The 26,092-nt window shown below is 41.3% G+C and overlaps 1 protein-coding gene across 1 annotated transcript in view; it reads left to right on the top strand.

The window, feature by feature from the left end:
• IKBIP (IKBKB interacting protein) overlaps positions 1–13,644 on the top strand; it is a 43,540-nt gene extending 29,896 nt beyond the window's left edge. The window contains exon 3 of the mRNA XM_082255446.1: positions 12,868–13,644. Within this exon, the coding sequence (XP_082111572.1) occupies positions 12,868–13,611 (744 nt within the window). The 3' untranslated portion in view covers positions 13,612–13,644. The remainder of the gene's footprint in view (positions 1–12,867) is intronic.
• Positions 13,645–26,092: the final 12,448 nt, after the last annotated feature.

The raw sequence follows: 26,092 nt of genomic DNA, 5'->3' as shown, positions 1-26,092 counted from the left end.
GTGGGAGTGTCATGGTCTGGGGCTGCATGACTGCTGCCTGCACTGGGGAGCGACCGTTCATTGAGGGAACCATGAATGCCAACAAGTACTGTGACGTTTCAACATAACGACCCCAAACACACCTCAAAGAGGGACACTGCCTTGCTGAAGAAGCTGAGGGTAAAGGTGATGGACTGGCCAAGCATGTCTCCAGACCTAAACCCTATTGAGCATCTGTGGGGCAAAACAGAAGGTAGAGGAGCGCAAGGTCTCTAACATCTACCAGCTCTGTGATGTTGTCATGGAGGAGTGGAAGAGGATTCCAGTGGCAACCTGTGAAGCTCTGGTGAACTCCATACTCAAGAGGGTAATAATGGTGGCCACACAAAATATTGACACTTTGGGCCCAATTTGGACATTTTCACTTAGGGGTGTACTCACTTTTGTTGCTAGTGGTTTAGACATTAATGGCAGTGTGTTGAGTTATTTTGAGGGGACAGCAAATGTACACTGTTATACAAGCTGTACACTCACTACTTTACATTGTAGCAAAGTGTCATTTCTTCAGTGTTGTCACATGAAAAGATATAGAATAAAATATTTACAAAAATGTGGGAGGTGTACTCACTTTTGTGAGATACTGTGTATATATATACTAAGGAAGTGCTAAACTAAATGAGTGAAGGAAAATTAAAACTGAAAATGTAAAAAATGTGTAATAGCAGGGGAAACCATGTCTGAAACCTAAATATGAGCACTGATTGAACACAAAAATAGACCCATATAAGTGTGCGGTGTGAGCCAGCTGGAAGTACATTTTATATTGTTACTTACTCATTGGCCTGATATGCCAAACATTTTTTTGTACTGTATACATTTATTTGTCAAATCCTTGTACAATAATTTGATATTTTATGACTTTTGCATTATACTTTTATACCTCATTTAAAGTCCCATGGGCGAATATTGGTTGTGCGTAATGAAGACAACAGGTTTAACACATATTATGCAAACACAGTCTACTAATATCACCATCTGGAAACACACCCTGAGAAATGCCATGCAGCCATTGCTGGAGTGTGATATAGACAGGAAGCAGCTGCAAAAGGTTTTCAGGGTATGAGATCAGCAACACCGATACGCAAAAAGAAAATGAAAAAGGTGAAATTTGTATTTTACTTAAAAGAAACAATGGTTATTTTTGATTCACATTTTTTTTTTTTTTTAGCAATTTTCCTTCAATTTAGGGTTTATTTCTACTTTTGGAGTAATTGCACTGAGCCACTATCTTTGGTGGCTAAATTACAACAGAGATGTATGGAAGAGAAAGCATGTACAAATATGAAAGTCACATGAAAAACTACCTTATAGTCTACTTTTGATTTTAAAAAAAATAATTAAGTAACATATTTAATTTTTTCAACACTTCCTCTTGTAAACAAGGGCCCCATTTCTAAAGCTGTAACATGGCTCTACCACACCATTTGACTGGCCTCTGCTCCAATCACAGGGTGTTCTTTGCAGCTTACTGCAAAGAAAACTCAGTGGGGACACCGCAGGTTCCACATTGTGCCCTACATTTTATGACTGGCTCAAAAAAACACAGAGCACACTGTGGCGTAACACAGATTTGCTCTACTTTATAATTACGTTAGGCTGAAAAAAGACACAAGTCCATTCAGTTCAACCAATAAAAAAAGAAAAATCTTACAATCCCATATATACAATCTTATACCTACAGTTGATTCAGAGGAAGGCGAAAAACCCCAGCAAAGATCTCTTAGATTTTGTAAAAATATGTTCCCCAAAAAATAAAAGAATGTAAAACCCAAAAAACAAAAATGTTATATATTGCAGCTTACCAATTCTTAGATGTGGTGATCCTGCAAGGAACATAACACTCTTACTATTTTAGGGTGTCTCCTTTCTGAATAGTAAGGCCCCTTTCACACAGGGGAGTCCATCGGCGAACTCTGTATTTCTCAGCAGGAAATCGATCCGACGATCCCCCGCTGAGCAGGCGATCGATCCGACGATCCCCCGCTGAGCAGGCGGATGGCTGCTCTGTCTCCGCTCTGTGTGCGAAGACAGAGCTGTCAGGTCCCCGCTCTTCTCTATGGGGGAATCGGATGGGAACGGACCGTCTGTCCATTCTTATCCGATCCGCTGGACGTCCAGATTTCACAGATCGGATCAGATGTCAGTGGACATGCCTCCGCTGACATCCGATGCCCCATAGAGATGTATGGGGCATCCGTTCAGATCCGCCTGAAAAACGGAGAGGCGGATCTGAACAGTCTGCCTGTGTGAAAGGGGCCTTAGGGCTCTTTCACACAGGCGGACCGTTCAGATCCGCCTGTCAGTTTTTTTGACGGATCTGAACGGTCCCCCCATGCATTCCTATGGGGCATCGGATGTCAGCGGAGACATGTCCGCTGACATCCGATCCCTATTTTCCATCCGTACAGCGGATCGGATGAGAACGGACCTATGGTCCGTTCCCATCCGATTCCCCCATAGAGATGTATGGGGCTCTGACAGCTCTGTCTTCGCACACAGTGCTGAGAACAGCTGTCATTCTCCTGCTCAGCGGGGGATCGGCGGATCGATTCCCCCGATGAGAAAAACAGAGTCCGTCCGACGGACACATAGGGGGAAATTTACTAAAACTGGTAAGTGCAAAATCTGGTACTGCTGTGCATGGTAGCCAATCAGCTTCCAGGTTGTCAAAGCTTACTTGAACAAGCTGAAGTTAGAAGCTGATTGGCTACCATGCACGGCTGCACCAGATTCTGTGTGAACCAGTTTTAGTAAATCCCCCCCATAGTGTGAAAGGGGCCTTAAGGTAATATTGTATTTAGCCTAAACCTAAACACTGCAATAGCTAAAGGTCTGTACTGCACAAAAATCCACCAAACATTCTCTTAATTACTTTAGTTATTAAACAGAGCATACCAGAGTGGTTCTTGTGCTGCTGTATTATATTATTAAATGAGGAAGCAGTTGTAAAGCAAATGTTTATTAAAGGTGGAGCCCAAGTACAGAATTATACTTGAATCATAGGTGTGGTGTTACAAGACTGCTGTCTCAAGGATAAAGCATCTTATTAATAACTATTGCAAACAAAATATGTTTGTTACTACAATTAATTTGATTCTAAGATTCATTTTTCTAGTCCAGATCAGAAGATGCAACCTGCCATTTGATTGGTTGTTGTGGGCTTTTACTTTCAAAACAAGTTTAGGTTTGAATAGGTGTCCCTGGAAAAGTCTTAAATGTTGCACTGTAACCATTTTCTTTGTACCATTCAATATTACTGGTTCGTTCAGATTATATTTTTAAGGTCTTTTTCAAAATTATACAAATGCAGTAACGCATTTTTGTTGCATTGTTCTTTTGCGTTTTTAGTCCCAATTTCTGTGCACTTGAGCATTTTACATTGGTGCCTTTTAATAATTCAATATGCAAAGTGAAGGAGAAAAATTTACAATATGGAATTTATATGATGCAAATGCATAAAAATCCACAAAAAAAAACATGGTACATGTGCTTATGTAAAATGAATCTCAAGCAGCACTTGCTAGAACATCTACCAATAAGTGGCCAAAAAAATGTATATATGACATGCTATGGGTGCCATTACTGTAAACCTAAGTGACAAAATATTATTAAAGTGCGAAAATGTCTTTAGAGCAATCTTGAGTGCTATTCTTGCCTTGTTCCCAGGGTTCAACTGTGTATTCCGCCATGTGCTATAATAGTTACACACCGTACTCACCGGATGTCAGTGACTCCCCTACTGTACAGCAAGGAGAGTCAAGAAGGCTTATAGGACATTAGGGGGACCTGTCCAGCAATCGCTGATGTTTACTGGTTGCTTTCACAGATTCTTACTCCTCCTTGTTACGGTCCCATGTGTTCTGCCAAACATTATTAGGCTGGCAAAAAATAAACAGAGAGACATCCTCTCATAGTATAAAATCCTTTGGTGGGTTTATTCAATAAAATGCAGTTTAAAAAAGCACATCTAAAGTGATAATACAATATAAAAATTGTAAAAACAGACCCACTAACATGTGCAGAAAAATGGAAGCTGTCTAGAGCCTGGAATGCGTTCCAGTCGCTGGGCCGAAAATGACACACAGGAACACCAGCTTAATGCGTTTTGTGATCAATAAGCGACATCTTCAGAAGCAGCTTAGTGGTTAGCCCTTCTGCCTAGCAGCACTAGGGTCATGGGTTCAAATCCCAACCATGACATTAGAGTCCTGTTTTTCAAATATGCACATGGTGCAAAAAGCTGTGGTTGGTGAAGACGGGCTATAAGATGTTTCTCAATGTTAGCTGCTTCTGAAGATGTTGCTTATTGATGACGAGATGCGTCAAGTTGGTGTTCATTCGCTTAATTTCAGGCCCAGCGAATGGAATGCACAACAAGTCCTAGGCAGCTCTAGGAGTATCAGTGATTGATCTCCATAATGTGCCACATCCCTTACTTGTACAAAGAATCGAAAAATTCCCCTGTAGTGGGACTTTTTAGGCACTTAGCATATATCACAAATGTATCTTATAAAATCTATTTTATTCATATTTCATCAATAAAAGGATTTTAAACCAAATATATATGGAATACACAAATAGGATTACACCAATATATAAAGATACTTGAAATTGATATCCTCCACACGATGTGTTTCAGAGGTTATAAAACTCCTTCCTCAGGGTTGTGGCAGATATCAATTTTCTACAATATAAATGCAAAGGTCCAAAACATACAAAGATTCACAATGTGTATAAATGGTCTAGTATCAAACCTACAAGTATTCATGTGGTGTAAGAAATGGGGGTTCCATGTATTAATAAAAACACAGTCTCAAAAAATTCTGCCTATTTTTGCCCAACCATGCAGACAATATATGTTGGGCTGCAGCTGAGTGTGATGGGGGAGGTCAGCAGGGCCCTGTCCAAAATTGGCCTCCCTGGTCATGTGCGTGAGGCGCCTCCACACCACGAATGCGCGAGTGGCATCATCGCGCCAGCGCAGCAGAGTAACGTCACGTGCCCCACCGACACGGAAGCTCCCATAGGGACACCCGCAGGTAGTCCAAGAGGGGAAGCATTATGATGGGAGGGAGAGATGTCAGCCAGGTCAAAATAGACCTGCTCCTTACCTCCAAGTAGACAGGGATAAGAATCCGGGCATCTATCTGTGCCAGGGGGTCTGATTTGTAGGCCTGGATCAGTAATGTTGGTCAATCACAAAATATTTATCGGCAATATATAAATATTCTAAATCGGCAGAGTGGCATATTTTTTGAGACAGTGTGTACATACAGCCAAAAAATATGTCTAAATTATATATTGGCCTAAAAATACAATATGGTTTTGGGTATACAGAGTATATCTATACATTGTATTTCGAAAGCAAAGAGAGAGAAGAGAAGAAACAAGAAAAAAGAGGCAAGGATAATATCTCTCCATATTCCCAAATTTATTTTTCCATCCCACCTGATGAAAATCCGTCTAGGAAAGGTTTGAAGTATACTGCTTTATTTAGTCCTGGGGGTCACGTAGCTTTTAAGTTATGAATCCATCTGAGCTCCATCTGGAGGAGGGTTTTGTTCCAATCACCCCCTCTGGAGCACGGATGGATATGATCCAAAATCAAGAATTTTATATTTGGAAATTTTTTATTATGCACGAGAATTGTATGACAGCCAAGAGGTAAATCAGGGTTGCAAGTCTGAATACTCCTGATGTGTCTTTATGCTCTTTTCCAATCACAAAGAAGCATGTAGATGACTCCAAAAGTCCTGCAATTGGCAAAGTGTTTTGGTTTGAAAACCTGACCGTTAGGTAGAATAGGTTTCTTTGATGTGTGCATATATTTGCAAGAGTCACACATAAAGGTACTCCTATATTTGCATGGACATGGATCTTAGCAGAACTCTCCTTTTAAATTAGCTTTTTACAAGTTTATCTCTAATTGAGGTTGCTTTTTTTAAGGTAAATTGTGGGATTTCTGAAATAAAATGACCAAGGGATGAATCCATAGTAAGGATATGGCAATATTTCTATAATCCTTCTTACTTGTGCATGTTGATTTGAACACTTGGAAATTATTCTCAATGAATTGTCTTCCTTCTTAGATTTAGTTGAAAACAGTAGGTCATGTCTGCGGATGCCTGTCTAAATGCCTTTTTAAGAATGTGTGAGAATATCCCCTCTGCAGTGGCCTATCATGAAGATTATTGGCTTCGATCTTGAATGTACTATCGTCTGAACAATTTTGTCTGGTTCTAAGATATTGACTATAGGGAATCGAGTTGACTAAAGGTTTGGGATGGAAGCTGGCAGCGTGTAATATAGTATTGCCAGCTGTGGACTTCCTATATAGGCTACTGCAGAGATCGTTGTCTTTCCCTCTATATACCTCTACATCCAAAAATGCTACATGATTTGGGTCAAATGACATGGTAAACAAAAGGTTCAATTCATTTTTATTCATTGTTTCCACACATTGCATTATTAGGTCCCATATGACAAATATATCGTTGATGTACCGGTGCCATAAAGTAATATGGTCCGTGTACATCGATAGGGCCTCATCAGTAAGAAACATTTGTTTCCACTCTTCCAGGTACAGGTTGGCATACGATAGGGCACAGCATGTCCCCATCGCAACCCCCTGCACCTGGAGGTAGTGGGATTCATTAAATGTAAAGACAGCGTGGGAGAGGATGAAATCCAACAAAGATAGAATGAATTTGTTGTATGACCATTCCTGTTCGCCTCACTGAAGTAAGATGTGTTTAATGACCGCTAACCCTTTTTCATGGGGAATAGAGCTGTAGAGGGCTTCGACATCTACCATAGCTAAATATGCATTGTCAGGGATGTATAGATTATCTATAATTTGGAGAAAATGAATTGTATCTCGAACATATGATGGTAGGCATTCTACATGTGGTCTGAGATGTTTATCGACGAAATTACTAGCATTTTCAGTTATCGCTCCTTTGCCGGATATATTGGGTCTGCCAGGTGGATTAGAGGTATTTTTATGGATTTTTGGTAAGGCATAAAACGTGGTGGTGGTCGAAAGATGTATCCTGATGAAATCCTAAGTGGCTTTTGAAATAGTGCCATTTGGATAAGCATAATCTACAAGTTCATAGTATTTTTTCTTCAATTTGGATCTATTGGACATATCAAAATCGGGAGTAGTGTCCGTGAGACATAATAGTTGTGACAGATCCACTCCATCAATCAGATCAGTTGGATCACTTTCCTGTAGTAGAGAGATTAATTGGTCTATTTCCACATTATCTGTAAGAGAAGCATTTCTGTCACCACTTTGTTTATGATAAAGACCTCTAAAGTTGCAAATCTTTAACTAATTTGAATTTGTCAAGGTTCTCATTGGGGCAAAAAATAAGGCCTTTCTTTAAAATCTTGGCTTTATCCTCTGTGTGTATGAAGAAAGATTAGCTATATTTAAATCTGTGTCTTTGGGTGTCATTTCATTACTTATTGTTATAGGACTGTTTAGATGTCTGTGTTGTGAGTCGCATGTGTTGGTGCTGGGTTGGATAGGAGTGAGTCTAAAAAAGAAGGATCTGTGATTGTTGCTCCAACCAGAACTGTGAACGGAGAGCTGTTGTCTAAGATAGAACCACCACCATTGGGTTTTTTACGTGAGAAAGAAAATCCCATCACCGAAGTTGGTACGGTACCTGGTACCATTGATAGGGACAAAGGGAACCCAAGTATGGGAGTTGGAAGAACCATCCAAACCTAATTTCTTGGCTACTTGACCTTGTGTAGAATCACCATGATGTTGGCGATTGGTACGTGGTGAACCTTTCTGTTTGGAAGATAACTGTGAGGAGACAGAAGACAAACTTGAAGACAATTGTGAAATAACAAAATAATGTTCCTTCCTTTTGGCAAATCTATTTCTAAATTGATGATTTTGATTCCATCTATATGATATGCCTTTTTGGAAGCTCTAGGCAGCATCCTTTTTTTCTGCACATCTTAGTGGGCCGTTTTTAACATTTTTATATTGTTTTATCATTTTAGTGGCGCTTTTTTAAACTGCATTTTAAAGACCTATAAGTCTTCTTGACTTCCCTTGCTGGACAGTAAGGGAGTTACCAACATCTGGTGAGTAAATATTACAGCACGTGGGAACAAGGCACGAATAGCACTCAAGAATGAACTAAACTTTTTTGCACTTTTTTAATATTTTGTCACTTATGTTTATATTAATGGCATCCATAGTATATTATATATACAGTGGGTACAGAAAGTATTCAGACCCCCTTAAATTTTTCACTCTTTGTTATATTGCAGCCATTTGCTAAAATCATTCAAATTCATTCTTCTTCCTCATGAATGTACACATAGCACCCCATACTGACAGAAAAACACAGAATTGTTGACATTGTTGCAGATTTATTAAAAAAGAAAAACTGAAATATCACATGGTCCTAAGTATTCAGACCCTTTGCTCAGTATTTAGTAGAAGCCCCCTTTTGATCTAATACAGCCAGGAGTCTTTTTGGGAAAGATGCAACAAGTCTTTCACACCTGGATTTGGGGAAGCTCTGCCATTCCTCCTTGCAGATCCTCTCCAGTTCTGTCAGGTTGGATGGTAAACGTTGGTGGACAGACATTTTTAGGTCTCTCCAGAGATGCTCAATTGGGTTTAAGTCAGGGCTCTGGCTGGGCCATTCAAGAACAGTCACGGAGTTGTTGTGAAGCCACTCCTTCATTATTTTAGCTGTGTGCTTAGGGTCATTGTCTTGTTGGAAGGTAAACCTTCGGCCCAGTCTGAGGTCCAGAGCACTCTGGAGAAGGTTTTTGTCCAGGATATCCCTGTACTTGGCCGCATTCATCTTTCCCTCGATTGCAACCAGTCATCCTGTCCCTGCAGCTGAAAAACACCCCCACAGCATGATGCTGCCACCACCATGCTTCACTGTTGGGACTGGATTGGACAGGTGATGAGCAGTGCCTGGTTTTCGCCACACATACCGCTTAGAATTAAGGCCAAAAAGTTCTATTTTGGTCTCATCAGACCAGAGAATCTTATTTCTCACCATCTTGAAGTCCTTCAGGTGTTTTTTAGCAAACTCCATGCGGGCTTTCATGTGTCTTACACTGAGGAGAGGCTTCCGTCGGGCCACTCTGCCATAAAGCCCCGACTGGTGGAGGGCTGCAGTGATGGTTGACTTTCTACAACTTTCTCCCATCTCCTGACTGCATCTCTGGAGCTCAGCCACAGTGATCTTTGGGTTCTTCTTTACCTCTCTCACCAAGGCTCTTCTCCCCCGATAGCTCAGTTTGGCCGGACGGCCAGCTCTAGGAAGGGTTCTGGTCATCCCAAACATCTTCCATTTGAGGATTATGGAGGCCACCGTGCTCTTAGGAACCTTAAGTGCAGCAGAAATCTTTTTGTAACCTTGGCCAGATCTGTGCCTTGCCACAATTCTGTCTCTGAGCTCTTCAGGCAGTTCCTTTGACCTCATCATTCTCATTTGCTCTGACATGCATTGTGATCTGGAAGGTCTTATATAGACAGGTGTGTGACTTTCCTAATCAAGTCCAATCAGTATAATCAAACACAGCTGGACTCAAATGAAGGTGTAGAACCATCTCAAGGATGATCAGAAGAAATGGAAAGCACCTGAGTTAAATATATGAGTGTCAAAGCAAAGGGTCTGAATACTTAGGACCATGTGATATTTCAGTTTTTCTTTTTTAATAAATCTGCAACAATGTCAACAATTCTGTGTTTTTCTGTCAGTATGGGGTGCTATGTGTACATTCATGAGGAAGAAGAATGAACTTAAATGATTTTAGCAAATGGCTGCAATATAACAAAGAGTGAAAAATTTAAGGGGGTCTGAATACTTTCCGTACCCACTGTACATTTTTTGGGGCACTTAGTAGATTTTTCATGTTATAACAAGCGCTGCCTGGAATTAATTTTATATTGATTAACCCTTTGTTGGAAATAACAAACAGCAGCTGCAAATATTAGTACTATTATTGTTTGTTTATTCAGGGGTGGGTGTTTTTTTTTTGTATATAGTTCTCATGTCCTCATGTACTGTTCATTTTAGCAAGCCTGCTTCAAGCAACTTTGTCACTAGAATCAAACTGAATACAAATTCAAACTAAATGTAAAAGATCTCAATCTAAAATCAAAAGGTATCCTTGCAAAGATTTTAAATTCTTACCTCTCCTGTTACCTTTGCCGCCAAACACAGCTCAAATGAAGGAAGATGTATGATGTTGAAGTCTGGGTGAGGAACCACTAAGGACAGTTGAGAACCAAAAACCTGACTCCCCTAGAAGTGTTGGTTTCTACAGAGTCTTCTAAAGGCAATTTTTTTTTTTTTATTCATTGGAGTGGTAGCACAGTGGAAAATGTAATTATTTACTTTTACATTTTTAGGGAGACATTTTATTCGGAGTTTGATTCTAACAACAGAGTCACTTTAACCTGCAATAGTGCAGCATGTCCTATATTTTAAAAACACTCTAAGGTGCAGTACAGTGGAGTGAACTGGCCAGATTACCTATTACTTTCCTTTCAACGGCAAAGACAAAGCGAGCTAGTGAATTTTCTCAGCCAGGGCTAAGACATGACTAAAAACCTGACAAGGGGGTTCTAAACATTTTCTACTTTCTCCAAAATTAGAAAAAAAGGTTTGGGCTGGAGATGGACTTTAAAATATACTTTATATGGACAAACATTTGTGAACACCTGACCATCACACCTTTTAGAAATACCTTGCATGTTTCGTCATAACTGACGTCTTCGGGCATAAACAATGACGTCACTTATGACGAAACATGTAGGGAGGAGCTAATGTATGTGATCTCGCCACACCTCTCTGGATTGGTAATTGTTTGGAGTATTTGCAATATTGCCTGGGAGTGGTTTTTTTTTTAATATATAAAGGTGCTGTTGTATGGTCAAAATGTTTTATGTACTTTGAATACTTTCAAAGTTTTATACAGATTTACATGGTTGATCTTGTGAAATATATGGTTGCCATTCATTTTAATATACACTGAAGTGTGGGAGTCCAGCTAACAGGGCTGGCACTACCTATAGGCAAGGTAGGCGCAGGCTTGGAGCGCACATCAGTCAGGGGAGGCACCGTCAGGCTCATCCTATCCTCTCCCCCTGATCCACTGGGACCCGATGTTCTTCACATCACAAGCGCTAGAGCTACAGCAAAGCTGTAGCAATGTAGAACTTGTGATCTTAAGTAGATCAGACACTGGGGAACAATGGAGCCATTTTCTTCTTTCAACGACTGACATGCAGGGCAGATTTTTGACCTCATCGCACAGTGGACTGTCAGCACTGTCACAAGCCCGCCCCACTTCACCTCACAATAAGACCTACCCCTTCTAGAACCTCGGTTGGCGCCTTTGTGTCACGTGGGCAAATAGGCAGGACGCTCGCCCGGTTTCCTCTGTGATGTTCCTCAAGTGTCCTGGCTGTTGGGGAAGGACAGGAGCAACATATGGGAGGAGCACAGCACTAGAGTACAGGAGCAGTGCTCGAAAGAAGAAAGGCTGTGTCAGGTAAAGAAATCACAGCCAGCTAAGCTGGAGTCAGCCAGTCAGGGGACCAGGAGGAGCACTGTTTCTGGAGGCTGAACCAAAAGAGGAGGCGGAGGGCAAGAGTCAGTGCCACACACTAAAATCCCACCATTTCCTTGCCTTGTCACACTTTCATGTTTCAGTCCAGTGTGTGTTCACCAACCTGCATTGGAAGTCTGTGGGAGAGGGCATGGCTCTTATCTCATTAAAGACTTAGCAGCCTCCTCAGTGTTCTAATACTGACTATGTCTGCTGCCCTAATGACACAGTCATCTGCCTTACTGACACTATCCACTGGCCTACTGATACCAGCCTCTGCCCTACTGACACCGTCCTCTGCCCTACTGACACTGTCCACTGACATACTGATACCAACCTCTGCCCTACTGACACCATCCACTTGCCCACTGTTACCAGCCTCTGCCCTACTGACACCATCCTCTTCCCTACTGACACCATCCTCTGCCAAACTGACACCATCCTCTGCCCTACTGACACCGTTTACTGGCCTACTGATACCAGCCTCTGCCCTACTGACCCCATCCTCTGCCAAACTTACACCATCCTCTGCCCTTCTGACACCGTTCCCTGGCATACTGATACCATCCTCTTCACTACTGACACCGCCCTTTGACCTGCTGACACTGTCCAATTATAGCAGCCATTAAAAAGGTTGGGTATACATAGGCTGGGCAAAGGGGTGGAGTCAGGGGTGGAGCCAAGAGGGAGGACAGCAAAATGAGTTGTCAAAAATCCTTGCATTTGCCCTGCTAGCTAAGCAGCATGGGTCGAACCCCTCCATGATGAGACTTTCATTTACAGGCTGATTTGACTCTGTAATAGGGTCTATTAGTTCCGTTAAGAGTAAATTTCTTATGGTGCTGATGGTCCATGTGGTAATCACAAAATTTAATTCAACATGTTATTTATAACAGCACAGTGATGCTTTGGTATTTGATTGGGACTGTTATATATTTTTTGCACATATATATAAAGCAGACTTTATAATTTTTTGGGATTTCACATTGATCTGAGTGTTCATTTTGCACATTATCCCAGTTAGCGTGGCAAAATAATTATTTCTTTTGGAATAAGAGGGCCTGCTCCAAATGATTGTAGAAGTTGGAAGCGCAGAATTTTAGTTGCAAGGAGTGTTCACATACTATTGGCCATGTACTGTATTTGATGTTAAATCTTTGGTTTTTATGTAACATTTTTTAATATGTATTTTTGACTTTACATCTTTGTTTTTCATAGTTGGAAGAAAGCACACAGGCTGTAACAAAGCTGAAGGACCTCCAGCTCCAGCAACGCTTAGAGCAGCTTCAATATGACATAGCCAATATGAAACAATGGACAAACACTATTTCTGGAAACAGGGGACATCTAGAGGGCAACTTAACTAACCTTGAACTGGTTGTTTCCCAAATAGAACAGAGCACAGCAGCCATTGCCAAAGATGTATCTGGCAAGCTCGCCACCGTGAAGACAGACGTCCGGAGAGTATCTGGCATGGAGGATGATGTTACCTTATTGACAAACTCAGTCAGTGATCTGGAGAAAAAGTTGGAAAAGGTAGAGAAAAACACAGCCCAGATTATCGGAGATGCTTTAGCACACAGCATTGACCGAATCACTTCACTCACGGACTCAGTGGCTACAAATTCCAACCGGATAGACCTCATCAAACTGAGATTAACTGAGCTTAGAGGAAACTTTACCAGCAACTCAAATAAACTTTCAAGTCTAGAGAGCGATCGGCTAAAAGTCTTGCAGGCAGTCAACTTTGCCAATGAGTTAAAGCCCAAAGTGTTCACTCTGAGAAAGGACTTTGTTCGGTTAGAAGCTTTGCTGAATGACCTATCGCTAAGAATTGGCAGATTGGCAGCTGATCTGCTGAACAGGGAGAAAGATATTAATATGCTAAGTGACAAAATGTACAACTTAACTGTGATTAAGTCTGAAATTCTGGCTCTAAATGATAAAATAAGCAATGTGTAGTTCCTTAACAAAAAATCATGTGTGAAGAAGAGCTTTGGAACTGTGTGTTGTTCAATTTATCTAATGTTTTATAGAAAATTAAAATGAGCTTTCTTTAGTTTAAAGTGATTGTAAAGTCACGTTTGTTTATTTTTAAAAATAACAAACATGTTATACTTGCCTCCTGTGTGCAGTTGGTTTTGCACAGAGAAACCTAGATTCTCCCCTTCTCCGGTGCATCTTCGGCTCTCCTGGCCCCTCCCTCCTGATGAGTGCCCCCACAGCAAGCAGTTTGCTACGGGGGGACCCGAGCCAAGTCACAGCTCCCTGTGCCCATAGAGACACGGAGTCGTGACAGCCCTCCCCCCCCCCCGTCCTCTCTCCTGATTGGCTTAAATAAAACTAATTTAATCCCTTGCACCCACATGCCTCCTTCTTTCTATGTTATCGGTCCCACGAAGCCACTTCCCTACCACTTCCCTACAGCGTTCTGTTGGCCACACTCTGAGATCTTTATCATTATTATGTACAATAATTACAATACATAATTATCATTATTATGTACAATACAGGACTAGCATTTCTGCACTGTGAGAATGCCATGGGACCCACAAACCAGAGCGTGGGAGAAAAAGGAGAGCGCCACAGGTTGGAGGTAGAAGGGATAAAGTGAATAAAGCTGCTTTTTAATAGCACTCCAGACAAAATTGAGCATTTAACCCTTACAGTGCAGGTTGAGCCCCAATGCAAGGGAAGGTTTGAGTTCAGCTTTAAAGTGATTCTAAACGTACATTTTTTTCTTTAAAATAATGAACAGGTCATACTTACCTGCTTTGTGCAATGGTTTTACACAGAGCAGTCCCAATCCTCCTCTTCTTGGGTCCTCCGCCTGTGCTCCTGGCTCTTTCCCCCCGCTGAATGCCCCTATATCAAGCCAATTGCTATGGGGGCACTTGTTCAGGCTTGCTCCCAAGCCACTCTGTCTGTGTCTATTGACATGGGGACCACCCCTTCATCACTGGCCGTGATTGAAAGCAGCAGAAACCAATCACTCCCACTGCTGTTTTTGAGCCAATGAGGAGGGAGAGAGCAGAGAGAGCCTCCGTTCTTGTGCACATTCCTGGAATCAAGATCAGGCATTGGGATACAAAAAAAAAAACCTTCTGCCTTTAGAACCACCTTAATGTGGACCTGTACTCAAAAATGTGAAGACTTACCCTTAATATTGAATTCCTCTGAAATTTAGCTGTTCACTTCCTGTTGTTTGAACCTCAGAACTGTTTATCTGCAGTGTGAGATCTAAGACACCATGCTTCTGAATTTTAGCCTTACAAAATATGGAGTCAGATTTTGTGTGATTCTTGTGCTGCTTGCTGAAGAGAAATCTATACTTGGGAAGCAGTGCAAAAATCTCCCTTCCTTTGCTTCATTTATTCTGTGGAGCTCTCTAGCTGCTTCTTGAATACTTTCCTACCCAAGATGGTATACATACTTAAAAAAAGACAGATTAATGTGGCTATTGTATGAATCAATTCATTAAACTATTCATTTTTTTAAAGCTTCTTTAAGCTTTTTTGGTCATACTTCTCTTGTGGGTCTCACAAGTGCACTTAATTTTGCTCTCCTGTGACCCAGAATCAGCTGACAATAGGCTATAGCTTCTGTCAGCTGATGTGGTGGAGCTGCTTTTGGATCAGGAATGATCCTGACAAACTGGAATCCACCCAGCTGCCTGATTGACAGCTGTCTCAGAACCGGAGTCTGCTGTGCCCACCCATTTCTCTGCCCAGCTCTGCAGTAAGCGCTGCAGGAGCAGAGCGGAGACTGACAGTCAATGTTTTCTGCTCCAAGCAGACTGAGAACTGAGTAATCGGAAGTCTTGTGATCGCTCAGTTCTAACTGAGTATATATGTTTTTTTTTTTGCAAACCCAAACTTCTTCTTTAAATTGGCTTAGTATCTGCTTTGTGCATTCTCTTTTACAGCAAAATACAGACTAGAAAAGAGAAAGAGCAGCACTGGAATCCAGTCAGGTGTGTTGATTGCAAATATGCTGACAAGTAACATGCTAATACCTGGAGGCTCCTTCATTGTCCAATCTAATTATTATATATTATAAAGTTTTTATATTTGATTGAAAGCACAAGCCACATATGCAGTTAAATGAACCTAGCATGAATTGATGAGATCCAATGTATGGAAGAACCTTCCTATGACCATAAGAAATTAGCAAGATAAATTCTTGTTCACCCTGGTTTCTCTGGAAAGATGCAGCATGCCAAACCCAGTAAACAATGTAGAGATGTATATTGGAGGGGGAGGGGTACCGCGCTTCAGGGAAGTGGTATAAATCAATCAGTATTAAATATTTTAAAAAACGCTCCAAATAAATAATCAATTATTGTGATGGTGCTCAAAATTATTCAAATATTTTCTGCAAATTTGCGGGTGTATCTCTAAAATCTTGGATAATTAAATAATCAATAAATCTTCATAAATCTCTTCAAAATTATACATATAAAGTGCACCAGTGCTTAACCACTTGCCTACAGTGCACTTTCACCCCCTTCCTGCCCAGACCGATTTTCAGCTTTCAGCGCTCTCACACTTTGACTGAGAATTACTCAGTCATGCAACACTGTACCCATACAAAAATTGTGTCCTTTTTTTCACACAAATAGAGCTTTCTTTTGATGGTATTTGATCAATACTGGGTTTTTTATTTTTTGTGCTATAAATAAAAAAAGACTGAAAATATCGTGAAAAAACGCATTTTTCTTTGTTTCTGTCATAAAATTTTGCAAATTAGTCATTTTTCTTCACAAATTTTGGCCAAAATTTATACTGCTACTTATCTTTGGTAAAAAAAAAACAAATAAGTGTATATTATTTGGTCTTTGTGAAAGTTATAGAGTCCACAAGCTATGGTGCGAATCATTGAAAATTGATCACACTTGATCACACCTGATGTACTGAAGGCCTATCTCATTTCTTGAGACACTAAAAAGTCAGGAAAGTACAAATACCCCCCAAATGACCCCTTTTTGGAAAGTAGACATTCCAAGGTATTTAATAAGGGGCATGGTGAGTTTTTTGAAGTTGTAATTTTTTCCCACAATGCTTTGCAAAATGAAGATTTTTTTTTTTTTTCTTTTTTTTACAAATTGCCGTATTAACAGGTTATTTCTCTCACACAGCACATGTATACTTGCAACTACACCCCAAAACACATTCTACTACTCCTCCTGAGTATGGCGATACCACATGTGTGAGACTTTTTCACAGCCTGGCCACATACAGAGGCCTAACATCCAAGTAGCAGCGTCCGGCATTCTAGGAGCACAAATTACACATATCATTTCCTGACAACCTATCGCACTTTTGAAGGCCCTGGAGCACCAGGACAATGGAAACCCCCATAAAATGACACAATTTTGGAAAGCAAAGAGCCCAACATATAATTTTTGAGGCATAATGAGTCTTTTGAATATGTCATTTTTTTCCACAACTTTTTGGAAAATGTGGAAAGAAAATGAAAACACATTTTTTTTACACAAAGCTGTCCATTTATGCAATATTTCTAACACATCGCATGTACATAGCAAAACTTGCACCCCAAAATACATTCTGCTATTCCTCCTGAGTATGGCGATACCACATGTGTAACACTTTTTCACAGCCTGGCCACATACATAGGCCTCACATCCAAGTAGCGCTTTACACAAAGTTGTCCATTTATCCACTTTAAGACTGGGCCTATTTTTGACACTTGGTGTTTACAAGCTAAAATCATTTTTTTTTGCTAGAAAACTACTTTGAACCCCCAAACATTATATATTTTTTTTAGCAGAGACCCTAGAGAATAAAATGGAGATCGTAGCAATATTTTTTATCACACCATATTTGCGCAGCAGTCTTCCAAATGCGATTTTTTTGAAAAAAATTCACTTTTTTGAACTAAAAAATAAGAAAACAGTAAATTTAGCCCAATTTTTTTCCATAATGTGAAAGATAATGTTACGCCGAGTAATTAGATACCCAACATGTCATGCTTCAAAATTGCGCATGCTCACAGAATGGTGCCAAACATTGGTACTTAGAAATCCCCATAGGCAACATTTTAAAAATTTCTGCAGGTTACTAGCTTAGAGTTACAGAGGACTCAAATTATTGCACTCGCTCTTACGATCGCGGCGATACCTCACATGTATGGTTTGAACACCGTTTACATATGTGGGCGGGACTTGCGTATGCGTTTGCTTCTGCGCGCGAGGTAACGGGGACAGGGCGCTTTAATTTTTTTTTTTTTTTCCTATTTATTTTATTTATTATTTTTTTATTTTTACACAGTTTAAAAAAAAAATGTTTTGATCATTTTTATTCCTATTACAAGGAATGTAAACATCCCTTGTAATAGAAATAGGCATGACAGGTCCTCTTTATTGTGAGATCTGGGGTCAAAAAGACCTCACACCTCACAACTACACTAAAAAAGAAAAAAAAAAAAATTGTTGAAAGAGGAAAAAAAAAAAAAGCGGCCCTTTAAACCGGTTGCTAGGCAACGTCTTTTGACGTAGCTCCGGTCCTCCAAGACCATAGAGTTGAATGAGGGCCATTTTGCCCTCACTCGACTTCCTGTCTCTGAGGATCCGGGACCGGATAGTTTTCCCCGCTGCCGGCGGGTCCGGTAAGCTGGGAAAACGTCTGGGACGTGGCAGGAGGGGGGGGGCACCTCTTCCCCTGCACCGTAAGGGTAATTCCGCGGCGAATCCGCCACTGGGACCACCCTTATCTGAAAGCCGCCCGCCCGCCGTTTCAAAAAATACCGGGGTTATGGGGGCTATCTGCTGCCATAACCCCAGTATTTAGCTTTTAATGGCCGACGCATATAGTCGTTAGGAGGTCAGTAAGTGATTGCATGTATATGGCAAACAGGTGACGATGACTGACGGGGTGACAGGTGACGATGACTGATGGGGTGACAGGTGACGATGACTGATGGGGTGACAGGTGACAATGACTGATGGGGTGACAGGTGACGATGACTGATGGGGTGACAGGTGACGATGACTGATGGGGTGACAGGTGACGATGATTGATGAGGTGACAGGTGATGATGATTGATGAGGTGACAGGTGACGATGATTGATGGGGTGATAGGTGACGATGATTGATGGGGTGACAGATGACAATCACTGACGCAGTGACATGTGACGATGATTGATGGGGTGACAAGTGACGATCACTGATGGGGTGTCAAGTGACGATGACTGATGGGGTGACAGGTGACGATGACTGATGGGGTGACAGGTGACGGTGATTGATGGGGTGACAGGTGACGGGCGATGGTCACTGATGGGTGACAGGTGACGGGCGATGGTGCACGGCGGTACTGATGGCAGTCTCTGGTGACCGGTGAACTTTAGGCTATGTTCACATGTGAACGTAGCGATCACGGGCAGAATCACTGCGATTCTGCCCGTGATCCAGAAATCATTGCAAATCGCTGGACGCCTGTGCGTTGCCCGTGATTTGCAATAGCACCCCAAATGCTGTGCGATGTTGCTGCGATTTCCGCCTGCCGAATCGCGGTAACATCGCGCAAACAACGCATGACGCTCCAAAGAAACTCTTGTACCTTTTTTGGGAGTCATGCGTCCCGCGATTTGCAATGATTTCCTGATCGCGGGCAGAATCGCAGTGATTCTGCCTGCGATCGCTACGCTCACATGTGAACGTTATGGGTGTCAATTTCTGGGCACTGATGAGGTGACTGTTGGGTGACAGGGGACATTGGGGGGGGGGGCTGAGGACTGTGTGGGGACCTTTATTAGTGTGATTTTTACTTTGTGACAGGTGTACAGAGCAGTAACTCACTATTTCTAGCTCTTCTCCCCTCATACTGAAAACTGTATGAGGGGAGAAGAGCTAGTAACACTGAGTTACTGCTCTTTGTTTACATTTTGTGATCGGCTGTGATCACATAGTAAACAGTCACTGTCAGTGACTGTTTACTACCGCCGGTGACAGCTGTGTTCCTACGGAACACAGTGCCACCGACATGACCGCGCTGCGCGCTCCCGATCGCGCATGCGCGGTCATCTTGTGGGCGCCTTCATTGTGATCGGCTGTGTCATTGGAACACAGCCGATCACGTGGGAAACAGCCACGCCCATTGGCTGTTTCCCCCCTGCCGGTGACGGGGGGGTGTCCCGGGGACACCCCGACACCGGCAGTGCAGGGCGGCGCGCACGCGATCGCGCGCCTGCCCTGCTTAAAGTGCCGCCGTCATATGACGGCGGCCCAGGATAATGGTCGCACCGCTCCGCCGTCATATGACGGCGGGCGGGCGGCAAGCGGTTAAGGAATTAATACACATATATAAATAAATATTGTCACTTTTATTTTCAAGTGATTAAAATATATGCATATGGGTGATTAACAGACTTGTATAAAGTACTCAAAATTTCTACTTGAGTAAAAGTACAAGTGCTAGATCAAAAAATTACTTGAGTAGAAGTGGAAGTGCTCGCAGAAAAAGTTACTTAAGTAGAAGTACTAAAGTATTCAACATTTTTTTTACTTAAGTATTGCAAGTAGTTTTTTCAAAAAATTTGCTACTTAAGTACTAAAAGTAAAAAGTACCAGTAGTTTTGAAAAAAAATTTCTACTCAAGTACTGAAAGTAGAAGTACAAGTACTGTGTTATGTAGTTATTAAAGAAAGAAGTCAAAAGTATGAACATCATATTGTTTTTATTATTTCAAATGATTTATTCAAATGATTAACCTGTGTTTGTTAGTAGTTTCTTGATGCACTTTAAGCGCTGTAGCACCATTTATTTGTTTGTTTCATATTTTCTTTTTATTGGAAAGATTTGGTATAGCAGCTTTTATTATACACAGCCTTTATTTTCGTATGCGCTGATTTACAAATGACATTATACACATTTTTTTGAGCTTTATGCAACCTGCCATCTACTGTTCTGGCAGTGGTAATTTTTTTTTAAAGTAACGAGTAACTATGCAGCACAAAAAAAAAATACTTGAGTAGAAGTATCGAAATCATCGAAAAAATGTAGTGAAGTAAAAGTAGAAGTAGGAGAAAAAAATTCTACTCTAGGAAAGTACAGATACCGCATTTCGGTACTTAAGTACAGTACTTAAGTAGTTCTACTTCGTTACTATACATCTCTGGTGATTAATAAATAAAATAATCTCATGTAGGTGACAGTAAAGTGCTCAGTGCTCAATAAATACACAGGTGAGTGAACTTACACAATCTCAACATTAAGTCCTTATAAAGTGCTAAGAGTGTCCAAGAAATAAAAACAATATAAATGGTGTCCTTCTTATTCTGGGTGTTGAACCTCCACCTAACACTGTGTAGAACTATGGGGTGTCTCTTCTCGTTAATTGCCCCTAAGGGCGTGCTAACTGCTCACCTCAATTTATATAGTAATGCACCTCTTTATTATACAGATATATCGCTCCTCTCCTCTCCTTTCTTATTCTACGATCAGGGATGGTAGTCAGCCTCTGTTATATGGATCGGGGTAAACGCCCACCAGGGGTCCCACAAATCTCAAAGTAAAATGCTCACAGTGCAATATTGCCATAATCAACCGTTTTATTAAAATAAAAACAAATACACTTACAAACAAACGTAATGTAATACGCTTTTTGCTGGATACAGGTAATCACGGACTTAGCTTCCGTATTCAAGACGTCACTTCCGGTGCTCTGCCCTACGCGTTACATCACGTCCGCTCACGTGACTTCTTCAGGGGATCATCTATTAATGTAGAGATGGTTCTCACGCTAACGCTACTCCGTTCCAGTGAAGCAAATGTTTCTTGGGCAAGAATACAGTTCCCAGGGTCACCCCGGGAGCAGGAGAAACTGGTGGTTACTTAATTCACCATTCCCAATTTCTCCCTCCCTTGTTTCCTTCTTTTTTTGGTTTCTCTTTCTTCTCCTCCCTTAGCCAATTTAAGACCAGGCCCTTTTCTGACATTTGTTGTTTACAAGTAAAAAATCTGTATTTATTGCTAGAAAATGACTTAGAACTCCCAAACATTATATATATATATATATATATATATATATATATATACATACATTTTTTTTTTTGTTTTTTTTTTAGCAGAGACCCTAGAGACTAAAATGGCAGTTGTTGCAATATTTTATGCACTGTACAGTAGGTACACTGCATTTGCACAGCATTTTTTTAAACGCAATTTGTTTTGGAAAAAATACACTTTAATGAATTTAAAAAACCAGAAGTTAGCCCAATTTTTTGTATAATATGTGAGATATTACGCCGAGTAAATAGACAACATACCATGCTTTAAAACTGCGCACGCTCATGGAATGGTGACAAACTAGGGTACCTAAAAATCTCCATAGGCGAAGCTTTAAAAAATTTTCATGGTTACCTGTTTGGAGTTCCAGAGAAGGTTTAGCGCTAGAATTCTTGCTCTCGCTGTAACGATCGCCTCACGTGTGGTGCGAACACCGTTTACATATGTGGGCGCGACTTACGTATGCGTTCTCTTCTGCGCATGAGAATGGAGGGATGGGGCACGTTCATTTTTTTTGGTATTTATTTTACTTTTATTTTTTATTTTTTATTTTTTTATTTTTTTTTTACTTTTTGTTTTTATTTCTTTTTTATCACTTTTATTCCTATCACAAGGAATGTAAACATCACTTGTAATAGAATTAAACCTGACAGATGCTCTTTTTTGAGTGGTCTGGTGCCAAAAAGATCCCAAATCTCTCCTTTACCTTTTTATAACAATATAAAATATAAAAAAAGTTGATGGCCAAGAACTATAAGTGACCTTGGAGGTTGCTCCGGTCCTCCAAGGGCATAGAGCCAAGTGGGGGCCACCTTACCCTCACTTGACTTCCAGCCCGGTATCTGCCGGACCAAATTGCTTCTGGTTTTACTGACAAGTCCAGTAAACCCAGAAACAACTGGTAAGTGGTGGGGCTGGGGGAGGGCATCTCTCCCACCACCTATAAAAACGATCGATCCCGTAGCAAATCTGCCGCCGGGGTCACTTTTATCTGAAAGCCAGCAGCCTAACGAAAAAAATAAAAAGATAACGGGGGGTTATGGCAGCTAGCTGCTGCCATAACCCTGGTATTTAATGTCAAAACATGATATGAATTTACAGTTAGGCGGTCAGCAGTACTTTCCCCATCCCTTCCTCTGTTTTCCCCATTCCTCCTCCCTGAGTATTTTGCTTTGTAACCCCTTTCTGGACTAGTTTAAAAAAAAAGGAGGAAAGCAGATGTAAGTCATGCTACGTATTGTTAATCACTAACTTACTAAACTTTTTACACTATAGACATGTGCAACACTGCCTCCATGGGACCTGCCTAAATTGGATTCCCCTGGGTTACCCATAGCAACAGACAATTGAACTTATAGCTTTAAGTCCTCGGCTCAGTCAATAAACAGTCCAGGGGATTTGTTTTTTTTTGTATTTTCTTTTGGAACTGGGATGGGAGAAGGGATGAGTGGGATACTCCAACTGGCAGCTATGCACAACTTGAGGACATCTATCTGTGGTGTGTGAGGCAAGGCCGCTGCTTCACTTTGCCACTGAGATGAAGGTTTTTAATGATGAACGGTACTTTAAGTTTTTCTTCAGGGTCTATCTTGGCACCCCCTTTCTGACCTACTATGTGTGCTGGCCTTTGTACACTGACTCTCCCTGGAGTGGTCCCCTTCCTGGGCAGACCCCTGGCAAGCTCCCTGGTACTCACGGCTACTGTTTTCCACAGGAATCTCTGTCACTGCTCCACTGTCAGCTTCCACAGGACCTTGCAGCTCAGCCCCACGTGTCTGGTCCACTAGGCCGACTGCCTGTGACCACTTCCTTTCTGACAGGAGGAGAGACAGTCGTCACCCTCCTCCTGGGACTCTGCTTCCCACTAAAGATGCCCTGTCACATGTGTCCTAGGCTTTTATGAACAATCCCAGGATGCACTGCAGTTGTGCCCTCCCACTGGGACTGTCACAAAAGCCTGTGTGTCACTGGCTGGATTTCCTCCACTGTCCAACAGGATCCCCTATTGGATACAGTGGGGACACTCCCTCAGACCAAGTGAATCACACCTGGACACATGTAACAGGCAAAACTAGAAATCCTGCTCCTTGATAAGCAGAAGAGCAAACAAATATCTTTGCCTAGCACCTGACTAGGAGGGTACTACATGTGATTTTTACATTTTCAGGGATTGGGATCCATAAGGATGGACCACGGCCCTGGACCTGTATAGTACCCTGAGGCTTACAGCACATGTTGCACCAAGTGCTGAGGTGAGTGTCCAAGCAGGATTCAGTGCCTGAAGCAAACTTAAAGGCTTTCCCCATGGGGGGGTCCGGGTACTATTCTCAAGTTCTTACTGATCAGGTTGCACTAGCTCTATTGTTGAATTATTTGATGGAAATGAAAATTATCAACCTTCTACACAGGGCTGAATTCAAAGACACCCTGAAAATCAAAGTGAAAAAATGATGCAGCAGGCTAGTGCATCACTGACCCACCACCAAATTGATCATGCTGAACAATGTTACAGGCAGCATAATGTTCTTCACGGCTTCTCTAGACCCTTGCACGTCTGTCACATGCTCGGGGTGAACCTGCTCTCCTCTGTGGCAGACCTGCCAAAGCTGGTGTTTGATGACAAATGCCAATCGAGGACCATGTGCCATCCTGGAGGATTCAGACTGCCTGTGCAACCTCTATAGGATCCAGGTATTGTCTCATGCTACCAGTAGTTAAACTGACCATAGCCAATGCAAAACTAGTGAAAAACAGTCAGAAAAGATGAGTAGGGGAAAAAAATGTCAGGGGCCTCCATCCGTAAAACAATTCCTGTTTTGGAGGTCGTCTCATTGTTGCCCATCTAGCGCACCTGTTAATTTAATTAACACCAAAGCAGCTGAAACTGATTACTAACCCCCTCTGCTACTTAACTGACCAGATCCATATCCCAGGAGTTTAAATGACTTGATGCTATAATTTGATTAAAAAGTGTTCCTGATGTCGGCTGTCTTGCCTGTAAAAAAAAAAAAAAAAAAAAAGTGTTCCTTTAATTTTGACGACCCACCCACAAAAATAGAATGGCTTCTAATTTGAAAAAAAAATCTTTCCAGAGACTAGCATGAGGATTGCCATTGCTGACTTTTCTTTTTGCTAGCTTTCGGAGCCTCTTGCTTAAAAACTAAGAGTGATACTAACCTATGCAGATTAGGACTTCTGATTTTACTGATATGCATACATGTTCCCAGACATGTAATAGCTCAAAATGTAAAAGTCGGTTGGTCAGAGTAAGAGCCAAGCAACTAGAATTTTCTGAAGTAGGTAAGTAATGGGATCCCCCATATCTCCTTAGGAAAGGTTTGCATGAAGTGAGGAAGCCACATCGTGCACATTGATTCCATCATACAGCACCCCTAATAGGTTACTAGCTTCAGAGTCTAACGCATCCAGGGATTTACACTAAAAACATAAATAATTATACAATAAAACCTTGGATTGAGAGTACCTTGGTTTAAGAGCATTTTGCAAGACAAGCTAATTTTTTTTCAAAATTTTGACTTAATATACAATCAATGTCTTGATATACAAGTAGCATCACGACACAACTGAGTATAAAAGAGAAGAGAGGCACCTCTAAGTGTAGCAATATGGTTACGTTTAATGAAGTTACAACATTTAGCAACTCACATGATTGATGATTAAAACAGGCACATCTAAGTATGCAGGCATCCAGGGTAAAGCTGTCCACATAGACTGTCCTCCGCACCACCATCGACATCATCCTTTCCATGCTGCTCTACACGAGCGCTTCAAGCCTCGCTTCAGATCGCTCTACTGCAGGGTAGTCTTCTCGGTAACAAATGCAGACTGACAGCGGTGAGAGCCGGCGGCGCAGAGGATGGTCTATCTATGTGGACAGATTTACCCCAGATGCTTGCATTTTTAGATGTGTGTCTTTTAATCATCAACCATGTGAGTTGCTAAATGTTGAACCTTCATTAAATGTAACCATATTGCTACACCTAAAGGCGCCTCTCTTTCCTTTAATACACTGTAGCTCCTGCTGGATTTTGCTTCTAATCCCCTTGTAGAGGCTGCCATTTGTGGATGGACATTTTATGGTTACACAACCTATCACATTGCTATAATCTTTGTATATAGACTATAAACTGAAGGACTTATGAATAAATGGTTGTGGAATTAAACATCTGAGTTTCCATTATTTCTTATGGTTAAATTCACATTGATGTAAGAGTGCTTTGGATTACAAGCATGTTTCCGGAACGAATTATGCTCGCAGTCCAAGGTTTTATTGTACTAGAAGACTCACAATTTTTATATTCTAAGGAAAGAACAGGTTTGAGAACCAGAACTACACAAAATAAAGTTTTTCTCTGCTGAAGTAATGTGGCTCATTTGGTTTCAGTCGCACTCAATGACAA

The sequence above is a fragment of the Pelophylax lessonae genome (genome assembly GCF_965119305.1).
Source record: "Pelophylax lessonae genome assembly, chromosome: 4".
Taxonomy (NCBI): Eukaryota; Metazoa; Chordata; class Amphibia; order Anura; family Ranidae; genus Pelophylax; species Pelophylax lessonae.
This window is presented reverse-complemented; position numbering and strand designations above follow the sequence as displayed.